The 17,024-nt window shown below is 38.2% G+C and overlaps 1 protein-coding gene across 7 annotated transcripts in view; it reads left to right on the top strand.

The window, feature by feature from the left end:
• MTSS1 (MTSS I-BAR domain containing 1) overlaps positions 1 to 17,024 on the top strand; it is a 231,729-nt gene that overhangs the window by 42,564 nt on the left and 172,141 nt on the right. For all 7 annotated transcript variants that reach the window (XM_020964995.2, XM_020964991.2, XM_078153726.1 and 4 more), the window contains one exon: positions 2,407 to 2,480. In XM_020964995.2, coding sequence (XP_020820654.1) covers positions 2,407 to 2,480 — 74 coding nt within the window. The remainder of the gene's footprint in view (positions 1 to 2,406; positions 2,481 to 17,024) is intronic.

Raw genomic sequence — 17,024 nt, 5'->3', positions numbered from 1 at the left:
AGATTTAATGTTTAAAAAAAAATTTTTTCCGGTGCAACTCCTTTAACACATGCTCATTGAGTGATAGATTATTTCCTGTTCCAGTTTTCATTCCCAGCTACAATGACTACATTCTCTGTAAAGCAGAGATTCTTAGCCTTTTTGGTGAGCCCTTGGGCAGTCTGGTGAAACCTAGGAACTCCTCAGAATTAAACAAAAATATGTGGAAGTACAAAGGAAATCAACTCTATAGCAATAAAGTTATTAAAATGCATGTTAAAAAAAAAACAAGTTCACAGATCCCAGGTTAAAAATTCCTGCCATAAAAGTACTTCTGGGCTCAGAATCAGACACCTGGGGCTGATATCTGGCCCTCCACTTGACTAGCTGTTTGACCTGGGCAAACCACTTCAAGTCGGGGTCTGGGTTTCTTTCTCCATAAAACAAGGAGGTTGGACCATGTGATCTCTGAGGGTCTCCCCAAGCTCTAGCATTCTGTAATTGTATGTTTGTGGTTTTCTTTGTCTCTCTCTGTCCCGTGTCTGTCTCTCTCTCTTTGTTTCTCATTCTCTTTCAGTCTGTCTCTACCCTGTTCCTCTCTATCTCTGTTCTCTGTCCCTCCATTCTTTGTCTTTGTCTCTGTCTCTCTCTCTCCCGCCCTGTCTCCTCCCTCTTCTTCTCTTTCTCTGTCTTCCACCTCTCTATGTCTCTGTGTGTATCTCTGTGTCTGTTTCTCTGTCTCTCTCTTGTTTATGTCTTAGAAACAGGGATCTTTTGAGAGAGACTTGTTTTAACATTTCTAACCACAAAATCATGGAATTTCAGAGTTGGTTGGGAACTCAGTGGTCATCTAGTCCACTATGACACCCCCACCAGGAGTCTGTCTTGCTTTTGCTTATAGACCTCCAATGTGGGGAAGTTTGCTGCCTCTTGAAGCGTGCTATCTTTTCCATCTTAATCCTGAATTTTGTATTTTAGTAACTGAATGCTTTGGTGAGATTGGGTCCCAAGTATAATTGTTTATTGGCTCATATTAACAAGATAGTCTGCTAGTATTGAGTCTGGTGTTAATATAATCTCATTTTTATGAATTAAATTTTATTTTTTAATAAACAGAAACTTTTCTCCTTTGTACAGATATATATAGTTAAGCTAAACCAATTCCTTCATGGGCTGTGTTTTAAAAATGTATATCTTCTTCTTCACCCTGAGTGTCACTTCTAGGAGGTTAGATAGGGTACTTCACAATCAGTCCACTGGAATCATGGATCGTCATTGCATTGATTAAAATTCTTACAGCTTTCAAAATTGTTTGTCTTTACAGTGTTGTATAAATTGTTTTTCTGGTTCTGTTTCTTTCATTCTTCCTCATTTTATATGTCTTCAAAATTGTTCACTTTTATAATATTAGTATTATACATTTTTTCTGGTTCTACTTACTTTGTTCTGAATCACTGCATACAAATCTTTCTATTACTCTTTAAAAACTATCTTTTTCTTCACTTCTTACAGCACAATAGTATTTCATTGTGCCCATATAGCTATTAGATTGTAAGTTCCTTGAGGGCAGAGACTGCCTTTTGCCTCTTTATGTATCCCCAGCACGTTACATAGTGCCTGGCACGTGGTTGACCCTTAATGCATGTTTAATGATTGATTGATATGTCATGATTGATTCAGCTATTCCTCAATTCACGGGTATACTTTTAGTATCCAGTTTTTTTGTTTTTTGCCATCACAAAAATAATCCCATTTAAAAGGAGTGCTGTAATGGGTAAGATAGGAACCTTCTTGAGCCTAAGCGTCTTCTGTGAAATGGAGATAATAATACCAGTGTTCCTTACCACACAGGGTTGTTGTATTGCATATGAGACCATATGTGTATGTATATGTTAGGTGCTTTGCAAACCTTAAAAAGGCTTGTATCTATCTATCTAATCTATCCAGTCTCTTTCTCTGTATGTCTGTCTTTCCCTCTACTTATCCTTCTCTCTCTGTCTCCATGCATTCTATCTCTCTATCCATATCTCTCCATGTCTCTATATCTCTCTCTGTCCATCTCTCTGTCTTTCCATCTATTGACCTGTCTGATGCATCTGTCATTCTGTATGACTTTTGTCTTTCTCTCTTCCAGTCTTTGTTCATCTAATTGTCTATCTATCTATCTATCCAATCTGTCTCTGTATATGTCTGTGTCTGTCTATCCATCTCTTTCTCTGTCCATCTCTCTGTTGATCCATCCATCCATCCATTCATCCATCCATCTGTCTGTCCATCCATCCATCGTTGGTGCTGCAACAAGGCCATTTCAATGCTTTCTTGCAGAAATTCACTCCGGTTGGACTGTGAAGGCTTTAGCCTTTTGGCTCTACTGCAGTTGCTGGAATAAGACATTCCTCATGCTTTTGTTATCTGCTTGCCTTTCAGGACGACAGTAGTAGCAGCTGCTGCCTTCTTGGATGCCTTTCAGAAAGTGGCTGACATGGCTACCAACACACGTGGTAAGCAGATGTAGGCTTAAGGCTCAGCACTGACTGCATTCTGCATGTGATTCTTCACCCTTGGGTGGTTTTACAAGAAGTTGCCGCTCAAGTTATTACTATAGGGCTCTTAACTGTACGGCTTTCCTTTAAAAAAGTCCCGACTACAAGAAAAAACTTTGTGGGATTGAAGGATATCAGGACAAGCAGCTGTGGAAATTTCCTTAATAAGAGGCATGTGCTATAATCAAAAGCATGTGAAGAGAGAGGTACTAAGGAGTGAAAGTGAAAGAGCCTAAAATAGCTATCATTTAAGCCCTAATTGTTACCTTTAATGATAGGTTGAGACTGTATTGTCTCTGTCTTTGTATCCTGTCTAGCCCAGAGTCTTCTATGTCCAAGGTTCTTAATGAATATTGGCTGAGTTTAGAAATTGATTTTTTTTACCCTCACATGAACTTTTTTTTTCTGATAATTTTTATTAGAAACTTAATAACCTCAGCACTCTGTACTGCAGGAATTGAGTGAACCGCACTGACTCCATCTTGTGACTCAATTCTGGAGCTAGTGCAGTTCCCTTTCTATTCAGTTATGGGTCTCGTCTAATTTCTGTCTTGTGAGAAAACTTTATTCATTTATGGGAATTGTGAGAAAACTTTATTGCACTGTTTGAATTCAACACTGTGTGTCTGGGAAGCTGGACCACCTCTACCTGTTGCTTAGAGACCCTTAACTAAGGACCTAGGTTATGCTGACCAGAAACATGGTCAGATCCAAAGATTGATGCATGGAGTTTTCTCACAATTATAAATGTCATGCAACCCATTTGTCTTATTTGAAAACTGGCCCCGTATTGGTCAGTCACTTAACTGCTTCCATGTTCCTTTGATTGAACACAGATACTTGGGCAGGGGAGTAGGATACCTTCAGGGAATTGTACCTCTTTTCCTCTCTTTCTGCCAACTCAGAAAGCCCCTAATCTTCCTTCCGATTAGAAATCAGATTACCAAATCTTGTATCCTGGTTAATTGTTTTCTTTAATTAATTGGTCTTATTTGTTTAATTGTTAATTAACTAATTGATTAATTGTTTTTATGCATAAAAATCTGTCTTCCCCCGTATTTGGGGTCCAGTGTCAAAGTTGAGTAAGGCTGGTCCCAGTTTGTTAGGCAGTTGGTGTGCAATGCTTAATAAATTGATATGCTTGGAAGTTTGAACCTTTGTTTCCTCAGTCATTTTATCTTTTATGTGCCTTAAGTAAGGAATAAAATCCCAAATAAAGAGTGTATAATCTGGATGATTTATGTTTCATTGAAAGTAAGAGATAGGGGCAGGTAGGTGGCGCAGTGGATAGAGCACTGGCCCTGGATTCAGGAGGACCTGAGTTCATATCCGGCCTCAGACACATAACACTTACTAGCTGTGTGACCCTGGGCAAGTCACTTAACCCCATTGCCTAGCCAAAAAAAAAAAAAAGAAAAGAAAAGAAAGTAAGAGATAGATAAAGATGTAAAAAATACATTGCCCTGACTTTTCTGTGTACTTAAGAAGTTCCTGCTTTAAAAAAAAATAGTGATGGCCAATGTGCATTTTTTGCCTTGCATCACTTTGTACATAGTCATTGTATTTTTTTTGCATTCTGCATAGCCATCATTTTTACGGGGCAGTCCTATTCCATTACATTGATAAAACATGATTGCTTCTACCATTCCCCAGCTTTTGGAACACCTAAGTTATTTGTAGTTTTCTGTTCTTATCAATAAAACTGCCATAAGTGTTTTTGTACAGGTGGATCTTTTTAGACCACTAACATTGTTTGTTTTATGGGTTGCAGAGGCCAAAGAATTTATCAATTGGTAGCCAACCTGCTGGTGATGAGCCTTTTTTTGTACTTCGCGAGGCTGTTCTTTGGACAGCAGACATAGTTTATTGCCAGGATTCCATGCCTTTCTAGCATGTTGGAATCTGACAAAGGTTGTCCTTTGCTGGGATAGCCCTCAGGGCTATCTCCTCAGCATGATGAGTCATTGGAGCAGAGCAATCTTTAACATAGAGTCCTAGCAGTGAGATCCAGGCATTAAAAAGTAGAATAAAAAAAAAAAGTAGAATCACTTGTTTATTTTCCCAAAAAGATGGCATCAATTTCCAATTTCTCCAATAACGGAATTAAATGTCTCTTCCCTGATACCCCTACCCTTCTTAGATTTTATGGTTTCTAACTCCCTTAGAAAATTTGGGTTTTAAGGTGTCATATGCTTCAGAGTTATATTTATTTTTATTTTGTGGATTAATAGAGAATTGGAACAGTTTTTTAACTATTTATTTAGAACTTGAATTTTCTCTTTCTAAAACTGTCCTTCACATCTTTTTGATGATTTTATCCATTGGGGAAATAGGTGTTATATTTATGAATTTGTATCACTTCCTTACAAATTAGGAGTTCTTTAATGTTTTTTGTGTTATGGACCAATGAAACCAATAGACTGCTTTTCAGAATAATGTTTGTAAATGCATAAAATAAAGTAAATAAGATTACCAAAGAAACCAATTGTATTGAAATACAGTTTTCAAAATATTAAATATTAATAAAAATGAATTAATCATTAATAAATTAATATTAATAATCAATAAAACAAATAAATTATTAAATTAATTAATAAAAATAAAAATATTGAAAAGCAAATTAATGGGCCCCAGATTTAGAATTTGATAAATTCTAATTTTAGTAGATAAGCATATTGTTAACATCCTCCCACTCTGTTTTCTTTTTATTATTTTTTGCATAAAATCTTTTCATTTTTATGTAATCAAAGCTGTCTCTTTTATCCCTAATAATTTTTTCCATTTTTTCAATAATAAAATCATCGCTTCTCCACAATTCAGATAGATATATAATTTGCTTTTCCTCACATTTAAAATTATTTTTTAAAATGTTTAGATGATTGTGACAATTGGAATTCATTATTGTGTATGGTATGAGGTATGACTGTAACCTCATTTTTTCCTAGCACGTACTTCTCCAGTTTCTCCACAGTTCTATTGAGTAATCATTTTCTTTCCTCCAGCATTTCACAGTTTGGAATTTTGAGATTCTTAAATGTTTTTTCTTATATATGCAGTGATGGTAGTGTTTTTTTGCAGCTCTTACGTCCAGGATGTCAGAGAGTCTTGAGAGGTATGCTGTTATTTCATCATGGGATAGAGCATATTCTCCCTTTACTTCATTCCAGACCTTTGGGATGCTCTAATCCTCCTTGCCTCTGAGGCCTAGTAATTGCCACATACTATCTTTAGGTAGTAAATTGAAGCGAAAAATTTCTTACTCCTGGGCACAAAATACCATCTTTTCAGATTGATTTGGTCAGTGTAGCTGTAGCACGGTACTTACTTCCCTTTTCTATTAACCTGCAGATATAGCAGTCTCAGAAAGTTATATGGGATAGTACAATCCCATTAATAGCAATACCTTACCTTTTTTAGAGCTTTACAATTTTACAAAGTGCTTTCACATGGCAGATTAATTTTTGGTCCTCATAAAGACCTAGTGAGGGTGTCAGGACAGGTGTTTGCTCCACTTTATGTATGAGGAGATAGAAGTTCAGAGAGGCTATGAGATGCCTAAGGTCACACAGCCAGTACATGGTAGAACCAGAGCTAGCATTTAGTCTGTTGAATCCTCATGTGAGAGTGAAAATTAATTTTACACAATAATGCATTTACTTAAGCATATTGCTTCATCCCAGTTAAATTTTCTTTCTCTTTATGTGTGGGTTCAGCTGTGTTTTGAACGCAATACATCAGTTTTCTAATTATTTTTGGGACTTAACATGCATTCAACATCCTGTCTTCCCTATGGTTGATGATAGCATTTGAAGTATACAAAAATCAAAGGTTGTAGCACTGTTGAGTAAGGAATTGCAAAAATACAGAACAGTTTTTGTGAGTCTCAGGAGAGATAGCCAGCTGATTGTATATTGTCTTAAAAGGTGGCTTTGAGGTCTTCCAGAAAAGTAGCTGGGGTTTCTTTGGAGGCTGCTTTGTTCACGTGGAGAACTTTAGGGCCTCAGAATGCTTATTCAATGAAGGGAGAGAAGAGGAAACTCAAGATGAGTGAGATAGGAAAGTAATTAGGGTTGGTGGTAGATGGTGAATTTGGAATGGACAACATAGAATGGTAGGCAGAAAGCAAGCGTCCTGAGAATGGCCTTTTTGACAGAAGAATTCTTAAATGCTACCCCACTGTACGTATCTGCCTACATTTTGAAATGCTTTGAAATACTTTTATTACAGTTAGTTGTCAATGAAATATGGCCTGTCTGATTGAGAAAATAATTTTTACTGAATTGTGGATATATATCTTGGTGAACCCTTGTATTGCTTCCCTGTATAATAAAAGGGGACTTTTGAGATGACCTAGTCATAGGATCTTGGAGCTGAAAGGAACCTTCAGATTACCTAGCTCATCCCCCTCATTTTTTATATCAGAAACTAGAGTTTGAGAAAGAGAGGGCAATGGCTTGTCCAAGGTCTTTCTCTAGTCACTTGGAAAATTACATTGTTAGTAGAAGTGAAGGCCTGTTTCCACCGAAGTGGTGAGAATAAAGAGTTTGAAATTTGTTGAACACAGAGTGAGTAAATGCTTTAGACTTGACTTTTAACAATAAGTGTGCATTATCCAGAAAATGGGGACTGAGGGATTGACTTCAGGCTATTTAAAGCAATACAGATGGGTTTCGTTTATGCACAGAGGAAATGGCTTTCTTTTGCCTTTTGAAAATTTCTTATATTAGGGCTATCACGTCTTGAGAATCTTATTTCAGACTTTTAAAAAAATTGTTTCTCAGTGGAAACTACAGAAAGAAATTTAAACTTTTTTAATTGTATCTCTTCTGGGAAAGTGTTCAATATTTCAGACTCACAGATCCCTTGGTTTCCAAAATATTAGTATCTTACGTAGTTTCCTACAAGAAAGTAGCACTCCTGTACATTTGTTCTTCTCAGCAAATATTGTAGACTAGGTAAATTGATAAAAAGTGTAGTTATTAGGGAAAAGCTTATTTTTAAAATGAGCACGTAGCAGAGCAAAGTGAATCCTTCCCCACCCCCCTCATAATTATATGCCTTTTGTTAAATTAGCACCGGAAAATGTGGTAGCAGGTCACTAATATTTTTATTTAAAAAAAAATAGTTGGACAGAAATAGCTCCAAATTGGTGTCAAAGTAAGTATTTAATGAACTTAGAATTTGAGTAGTACTTGTGTTTTTAAAAGTCGTTAATTTGAAAGATATGAAGAATTGTGTGTGGGAGAGTGTGTGTGTGTGTTTATGTTTTCTCCTTGGTTAATTTTTCTGGGTGGGTATGAAATTGCATCTGTAATGTAAAAAGCACATCTTAGATGAGATCATATAACACAAAGATACAAAAAGCTCTTCAGAAGCCTTAAAGTACTGAGTAAATATCAGCTTATTATTATTATGTCATAAGGTGAAGGACCTACACTTTTCTTGGTTTTCAAGAGTACCTAGTATAGGAATTCTCTCCACTGATAGGAATTACAACCCATCTGTAACTTTTGAAGTCTTACAGTGTTGACTGAGGCTCATAATAGTTGTAACTGGTCTAGTGTCATACATCTAGTAAGAGTCAGAGGTAAGAATTGAACCTGGATCTTCTTAATTTCAAGTCCAGCACTCTGCCCTGCTGCCTTTTCCTTAAAATTATTTGCTTATTATACCATGTGATATTAGTCACGATAAAGTAGGCTTTGGACTGTCCATGGGTCCCGATGGCCAATCTTCTTACATCTTCTTGAGACTTTGAAAATTCTTAATGGAGAAGTGAGTTGCTCCACTCACAGAGAGATGATGTGACTGAAATTGTCAGAATGTGTACCCTGATATCTTCTGAAACTTAGGTTTTATGGTAAGCAGCATGTTATATTAAGGCTGGAGATGGAATTGCCTCTTTTTTCTCAGCAGTAGCCCTTCTTGGGTACTGTTTGTGTCAGCATTGACTTTGAAAAACAAGATACTGTGTGTGTGTGTTTTTATTATCATCGTCATTATTATTATTATTAGCATTTGGATATGGAATTACTTCTGTAAAAAAATTCAGTATCTGAGGGATGTTTGGGAACATGACATCATGATTTTTCTAGAAGTCAAATATTTATCAAGGGATTTTAAATATTAAGATAAGAGGAGAATGGATTCCAGACAGGCTAGAATTGCTGTTTAAAAGTGGTATTTTAATAGAAAATTTTGGGACAGTAAAGCACATGTTTTTATTAGTCTCATGTAAGGCATATTATCTCTCTCCTTCTCCAATTTTACAACTTTCTGTTTGTGGCTTAAATTAGGTGATTTCCATTTCAAGAAATTTTGGTGTAAATCTATTTATTTCAGTTTTTGAAACCTGAGCCTTCATTTATATTTTTAAAAGTTTTAATTTTAAAGGTCTGAAGAACACATGCATGTGTATACATATATGTATACATACATATACATACATAGACGTGTGTGTGTATGTGTATATAGGTGAAATTCTCATTCTAGACAGCTATACTATATTATTGACTCTGCTTGAACTTTTGAGTCTTTTAAAACTTCCAAGTGTCTTTGGGCATGAACGACTAAGTCAGATTCCCCCCAGACTTAAGAATTTCTTTTGTTGGTTTTTAAACTTAACATGCTACTAAACATGAGGTACTCTCATATCAGTCCTTCTGTTCATCTCTAATTATGTCCCCCTTCCCCCCTATTGGCTGTGCCAGGTGTCTCTCTTCAAGCCCCCAAATCTATCCTTAACCTTCCTCTCTCATCAGATGGCTTCACCTACTAAAAGGGTGAGGCCATCCATCATGAGTTTGTCTCTTATCCTGCATGCTTCAAAACCTCCCTGTGTTTATATTCTCGCCTGTCTTTTGCTTAGGTCACAAGATGATGAGACGGCCCTTCTTTGTTACTGCTAAGCGGCCTTGCCACCTTGTAACTGAAAGCTGGCCCTTTGGTAGATTGCCTTCCCTCTCCTCTCCCTTCACTGCTAAGCTCCTAGAAAATTGATCCATCCCTATTGCCTTCATTACCTCACCATCCACTCTTTCCTCAGCTGCCTGCAGTCTGACTCTTCATTTGGCTGAAAATACTTTCACAAAGCTCACTGAAACCCTCACAATTGCCCATCTAATGTCCTTTTCTAAGTCCTCGTCTTTAAACTTTCTGTGGCATTTGATACTGTTGACCATTCTTGCGTCCTAAATACTATTGATTTCTGCGAAACTCCTGTCTTCTAGATTTCTTCCTACCTCCTGTCTTCTAGATTTCTTCCTACCTGTCTGAGCACTCTTTCTTGGTCTTCATTGACGCACTATCTTCTTTCACTCCCAGTAAGGCTCTTTGTTTCATCTTCTCTTCTCCCTTCTTCTCTTTATTCTTTCCTTTGGCAGTCTCTTCTCTTCCCGTGGCTCCATTATTACTTCCATGTAGATGACTCCCAAATTTATATCTGTCTCTAGCACCTCTCCCTCAGCTTGTCTTGCCCATCCCCCTCCTCCTCTCTCTCCTTCATTCCTCTCTCCATTATCTTTCCTCCCCTCCCCTCCCTTTTCCTCTTCCATGTCTCTCTCTCTCTCTCTCTGTCTCTCTCTGTCTCTCTCTCATATTTCTCTCAGTAGAATGAAGAACTTAACTGCATTAGTAAGATTTCTCTGACATTCTACCCCATATATATGTATATATACATATGTGTGTGTGTGTATACATACACATATGTCTCTAGCTCTGTCTCTCTTCAGTTTTCTTCTGGGTATTTTCATCTGGCCATTTGACCATCTGATTACTCTACTGGCTTCTCAAACTCAGCATTTCTAAAACCAAACTCCTCTCCCCCATAAAACCTCCTCTTAACTTTTCTGTTGATGGTAATGCTATCTTCTCAGTCACCTAGTTTGAAAACTTAATTATCCTTGCTTCTTCCTTGCTACTCTTCTCCACATTCAAGTCATTGACAATTCCTCTTGATTCTGCCTCTACAGTGTATCTTGCGGCTGCCCCCTCCAGACTACCGTTTCAGGACCTTTTCACCTCTTGGCTGAACTATTGTAATACCCTCCTGCTAGGAATGACTCTCTTCAGTCCCTCCTTGCGTACCTGCCAGAGCAATCTTCGTAATGCACAGAGAATTTCATGATCAAGAACTTTCAGGCCCTCCCTACTGCCCATCATAAAAAAATGAAAGCTCTTCAGTTGATTTTTTTTTTAACCCTTATCCTTATCTTGTAAGGCCCTGTCAATGTCTGGGATCCAACCAGCCTTTCTGGCTTTGTTTCCTTCTCCTTAGCTTCATGTATTCTGGCTTTCAGTTTAACCTAGGTATGTCCATTGTTATGCAGTGCTCCCCTGCCTCTTGTAAGGCTGTTTCCTGTGCCTGAAATACACCTCTCTTTCATGTGTGCCTGTAGAAAATGTTCTCTCTTCTAAGGTTCATCCCAGGAGCCTCTTTTCCTATGAAACCTTCCCTGGTCTATCCACCTGAACATGTGCTGTTCTTCCTGAAGTTTTCGTAGAACACTTTGTCTGACTCTCTTATCTACTCTGGTATACTTTCTCCTGTATTTTACTTCATATGACCCCCCCCCCCTTACCCTCAGGCATCTTAAGGCCCTGGCACAATCTGTCTTGTTCCTACCTTTCCAGCTTTATTTCCTGGTACATCTGTTAATGCACAATGTGTTCCAGGCAGACTGAATTATGGGCTCTTGCCCATTTTCGTCTATTTCCCTCTTAAGACCTAGTACCTAGAACTGAACACAATACTCCAGATTCTGTCCATTGAACACAGTGTAAAGGGACTGTAGCTTCCTCCATGCTAGATACTTTATTGATGGTCCCTAAAACATTAGACTTTTTTTTTTCAGCAGCTCTGACGCACTGTTGACTCATAATAAGCTTTATTAAGAGGTTTACCAAAAATCTAGTTTTTTTGATGGGAGCTGCTAAGTCAGATTCTACTCCTCACTCTGTAGTTTTATACTTAGGAATTTCACTATAGGTTCTAAAGATACTTGCATTTCCTGCCCCTCAAATGAGAAATCTTACAAAAAATGAATTCAAGAATTAAGCCAATTTGGCCTGGAGCTAGCAATTATACTTCAAAGAATGAGTGTTAGCAAAGAGGACATTAGTTGAATGCTAAGAAGATATCTATTTGGAGAGGATGGCCATATATGTATGTGTGTGTATGTATGTATGTATACACACACACACACATATATGTTTAAATAGATAATGTTCCAGACCTGTTTTTCAATTAAAATACATGATTCTTGATTAATGATGATACAAGAACAGGGAAGGCAAAAGGAAGTTAATGTTCCTAATGAATAGTTTGATCAGCAAACATTCTAGTTTAGTAGTCATTGTGTTGAGTTCAATACAACAAGCATTTATTAAATACTGTATGCCTGGGATGGGGCAGCTAGGTGGTGCAGTGAATAGAGCTCTAGGCCTGGAGTCAGGGAGACTCATCTTCCTGTGTTCAAATGTGGCCTTAGACACTTACTTAACTGTGTGCCCCTGGGCAAGTCACTTAACCCTGTTTGCCTCAGTTTCCTCATCTGAACTGAGGAAAGAAATGGCAAACCACTCCAGTATCTTTGCCAAGAAAACCCCAAATGGGGACATAACTGAAAGAACTGACCGACAACAAAAATATGCCAGGCACTTTACTAGGCCTGGGGGTGATAAGGATAAAAAAATGAAAGTCTTTGTTCTCGAGGAATTTAACATTTTCCTCTCTGGAGTAGATTAGGGTAGACATATATACACAGATAAAGAAATCTAAAATATGTACAAGGTAATTGGGGAATACTAACAGTGAGGGTAATTGGGCAAGATATTGACATGTTTCACTTTACTTATAACCTTTTAAAAACAACTTTCTGATGGAAATATCTTGTAATATTGTGTCTTAACAGTTCTCTGTGTGTGTGTCTCATCCTCTCCTATGCTGTGAGCTTTATGAGGAGAAGTGTGTCTTAACCCAACTTTGTATCTTCCCCAGAACTTAGTGCAACTCAGGAGACCCTCAGTAAATGTTGGCCAAATGGATTATTTGTCTGACCCCCTGGTGAAAGGCTAATGAGTAGTAAATTACTGAAAAGAAGGTAGAGGTGGAAAGGGAGGGACTCAGGGAGTTGAATAATCAACCAACTGGATAATCCTCAAATAAGTGAGAGTTGATTGCATGAAAGTTATGCTGACAAATATGTGGCTGAGTAAGAGTCCTTTGTTTGTGTTTATTAGTTACTAGGCAAACCCTTAAAAATGACCTCTGTTCCTTTTAGCAAGCTGAGACCTGTAGGATTCCTTTTCTTCATTCATCAAGTGTATATTAAGTGCTTGCCATTTTCTCTTGCATCAGTCAAGTGTTCATGGGGGAGGGGAGGACTGGGAGAGGGGAGGGATACCAAAAGAGGAACCATGGTCTTGTTTCCTCCTCTTAAGAGCTTACACTCGAGTCATTTAAAATATAAAAACAGATAAGAAACAATGAGAGAAGAAAATCCAGTTATGGATCATCACCTCCAGGCTACACCCTACTAGGAGATGACTTGAGCTGTGAAGGAAGTGATACAGATTCTTGTTTACTTGGAGGGTTATCAGCTTGAAAAGGAGTTAGACTCAATATGGGGTAGAAGTGTAGGGGAGAAAAATTGTAAGAAGGTTGGTTTGAACTCCATGGAAGGGAAAAAGGCTTTGCAATTAGAGCTAGATTGGCCATTGCCAAACCATACCACTTGCACTTCTTCCATCTTTCTTATCTTATTCATTATTCATTCGCCTTCCCCTAGAACTTTGGACTTTGCTGCTGGGATGCTGGGTTCTGGTAGGTGAGTTTTCACCTGTCTTGCTTGGAACCCATCCTCAACATAATTTTTTGGTGATTTCCAAACCCATGTTTCTGGCATGTACTTCCCCATTCCTTTCTAGCTCCCCTTTATGTGGATTCTTTCCCCATAAAAATGTAAGATTCTTGAGGGCAGGGATTCCCTTGCAGGCTTGTATTTATACCCACAATGCCTGGCACATAATAAAGTATTAATAAATGCTTCGTCTCTCAAAGAAGATTGAGCTGCTGCCCAAGGCTGGATGATTGCTTGTTAGGTGTGGTAGAGGGGATTCCTGATTTAGTATGGATTGGACTATGTGCCCTTTGAAGTGCTTTCCGACTCTGAGACTCTGTGGTTTTGGATATTGACTGGGGAGAAGAAGTTAGGACCCAATGGTGGGGAACCTATGGCCTTCTAGTTCCGTGGGTGGGGCCTTTTGACTGAGTCCAGGTTTTATAGAACAGATCCTTTTATTAAGGGGATTTGTTCTGCGAAGTTTGGTTTCGGTCAAAGGGCTGCACTTGAGGACCCAGAGGGAGGGCCACATGTGGCCACAAGGCCGCAGGTTCCCCACCTCTGGTTTAGGCCATTCCAAGCCAGGAAAATGTCATGGAGACAAGGATGCATGCAAGAAGATATAAGGAGGCCAGCCTTACTAGGGTGTAAAGGAGTTAGTTGTTGATAAGTAGTATTGGAAAATGAAATTGTATTGTTCAAGGAGAACCTTATGATGGAAGGCTTTAAATAGAACATGTGCTGAGGGGCATAGATTTGATCTGCTTAGTGATGGAGGGGTTCGCCTGGCTCTTGACTTTTGAGCATGTGTTTTGCAGAGATTATCCCAGGGGCCATGTAGAGGCTGAATTAGAGTGATTCTGGAAGCAGCAAAAACAGTCAGAAAAGGCCGTTGTAGTAATCAAGGCATGAGCTACTGGCTGGAGAAAGGCTGAATAACAGCTTGTATTTCTGGAACACATTTATTTTAATGTGCTTCTCTCACAGCAACTTTGTGAGCTGATTGTATAAGTGTTATAGCAATGTGCAGAGATGGAGAAACTGAGGCTTAGGAAATTTAAAGTCACTTGTCCAGTGTTACATAGCCATCAAACTATCAGTTAGGACTTTGAGCCCAGCCTCCTGACAACAGATGCCTTGCTCTTTCCACTGTGTCCACCATACCACCTCAGGAGTAGTCAGTTGGCATGTATTAAGCACCTGCTGTGGGCCCAAGCAGTGTGATAAAAGGCAAAAATATGGTCACTGCCGTCTAATGGAGTACATCTGAGAGACATTGTAAAGGATGAACCATCAGGACCTGATGACATCTGTTGACACTTATTTCCTTTGCTGTCTCATAACAACAACAATAATAAACATTTAGATGGTACTTTAAGATTCACAAAGTATTGCCTAGCCTGACATATAATCCATTATGGCTCCCATCTACCTTTCTGATCTTATTTCACATCCCTCGCTGTCACTCATGCTCTCTGGTCTAGTCACACTTGCCTTCTGGCTGTTTCCCTGGAATGACAGTTCATCTCCCACCTACATGACTTTGCCTATGGGGAGGGAATGTACTGCCTACTCCTATCTGCCATACAGAATCCTAGTCTTCCTTCAAAGCCAAGCCCAGATTGCATACTCTATGTGAGACTTTTCCAGATTCCCTCCTGTCCATTCATTTGCATTCTTCCCCTCTTACTGTATGTCTTACTGTATGCTTGGTGCAACAGGGATAGTGATCAGAGGAAGCAGAGCAGAGGTGCCTCCCATTGTATCTAGACATAATTAGGAGTTCTCACTGCCCCAGCTATATTTGTTTTTATTGGCTTGTATCATGGAGTTTCCCCACAGTAGAAGGTAAGCTCTATGCAACACAAAGACCATTTGGTTTTTTGCTTTGTATCATCAGCGCCTAGAAGAGTGTCTCGCACACAGTAGGCTATCATAAATGTCGAATTTTATTTAGTTTAAAAATCCCAGTTGACCTTAAAACAACCCAGCAAGCTAAGTTCCATGACTATTATTATTTCCATTTTACAGATGGAGAAATTGAAGCGCAGAGAAATTCAGTGACTTTCCTATGCTCACACACAGCTAGTAAATGTAAGAGGGTACATTTAAACTCTGCTTCCTCCTGACTCTAAGTTCTGCATTCTGTATTTCGTAAGGTACTATTACATGGGGTACCATTGACAGTGATGGAGAGTTAAAAAGCAATGATAGTGTAGCTAACTCTTTAAGGATAATGTAATATTTATAGGGCATGATTTTTAAAAAATGAAATTGTACATAGAAATTAAACTTGTCCATGTTACTTTCCTGATGTAATTTCAAGTTATCTTCTAGTTTTTATGTGTATTTACATATGCATTTTTATGCATTTATAACCACAAGACATATGATATTTTATTTGCAACATTCTCTACCTTAGAAGGGAGTTTTCAGGCTAACTTGGAAAGAATACTGGTCTCAGGATCAGAAAACTTGGGTTCAAACTCCAGCTCTATCTGTTGAGTAATTCTGTGACCCTGAGCAAGTCAGTTAATTCTTTGAGCCTTAGTTCTTCACTCCGTAAAGTAAAAGATTATTAATAGTATTTGTGCCATAGGGTTGTCTTAAGGAAAGCTTTTTGTGAACTTTAAACTATTATCAATAAAATTATAATATTTTATTAATAATTAATATCATTCATTAACAAGCTATTAATTTTTATATATGTATTAAAATCTTAATAGGTGCTTCAGAAACTAGTATTGTGAAGTTGGCAGTGATAAGCTGGCAAGGAAAACTCTGAACATAACCTGTCAAAACTAGTAATAACGTATAAGGTTTTGGCAAATCCTTGAGTATTAGGCTAAGCAATGAGGGAAGATATTTTCTCATTGAAATTGGGAGGGAAAGTGGTTTGAAAAGCAGAAGCTTACACTGACAATTCATTTTTGAAATGGTGTTTTTCTTCTGTGTCCATGGGAAGTACTCTTTAGGTAGCTGTGATATAGAGTTAAGTGGAGAGTTGGGATTTTGGAGAGTTGGGTGCCAGACCTGGCTCTATCATTTACTAACTCCATAACCTAGAGAGAGTAGATCCCTTAACTTCTCTGGGCTCTTGTTTTCTTGCCTCCAAAATAATGAGGCCTCTAAGAGCCCTACCAGCTCTAAAGTTCTCCATTGTGTGAATGGAGTCTTCCTTGAGAAAAGTACACAAGAAGGTTATCCCTGGAATGCCTCTTAAAATGAACCTGGATTGACTTAGAAGTTTTGGATGACCCAGAAACCTCTTGGCATTTAATTTTCAGGATTTTGATGTCCTCCTCTTGTTTTTGGTTCATGTGGATTCTGATACAGAAGCTTAACAAAGAATGAGCTTTTGTATGCTGTTGGCGGATCCACTTTGAAAAAGTTTTACTGTATTTGGAAAGGGAAAAAAAAGGTAGTAAAATATAAGGGCATTTGGAGTGCATGTATTCAAGCAGATAATTGGTTGTGTAGCAGCGACTGCCATTATTTTTCTCCTAATTAGGTCATTTGTGACTAACCTAAAAACAAATGTATTGTTGCTGGAAAAATCTGGCAGAGGTTCCAGACAGGGGATTGCTTTGCCTGACTAAGAATTTGGACCTGAAGCTTTTATCTCATACCTCGAGCAGTTTTTCTCTCAAGGGGCTTATGA

This window comes from Phascolarctos cinereus, unplaced genomic scaffold (assembly GCF_003287225.1).
Source record: "Phascolarctos cinereus isolate Bilbo 61053 unplaced genomic scaffold, phaCin_HiC Scaffold_4;HRSCAF=312, whole genome shotgun sequence".
NCBI classification, from domain to species: domain Eukaryota; kingdom Metazoa; phylum Chordata; class Mammalia; order Diprotodontia; family Phascolarctidae; genus Phascolarctos; species Phascolarctos cinereus.
Note: the sequence above shows the minus strand (reverse complement) of the source record. Positions and strands in the feature narration are given on the sequence as shown.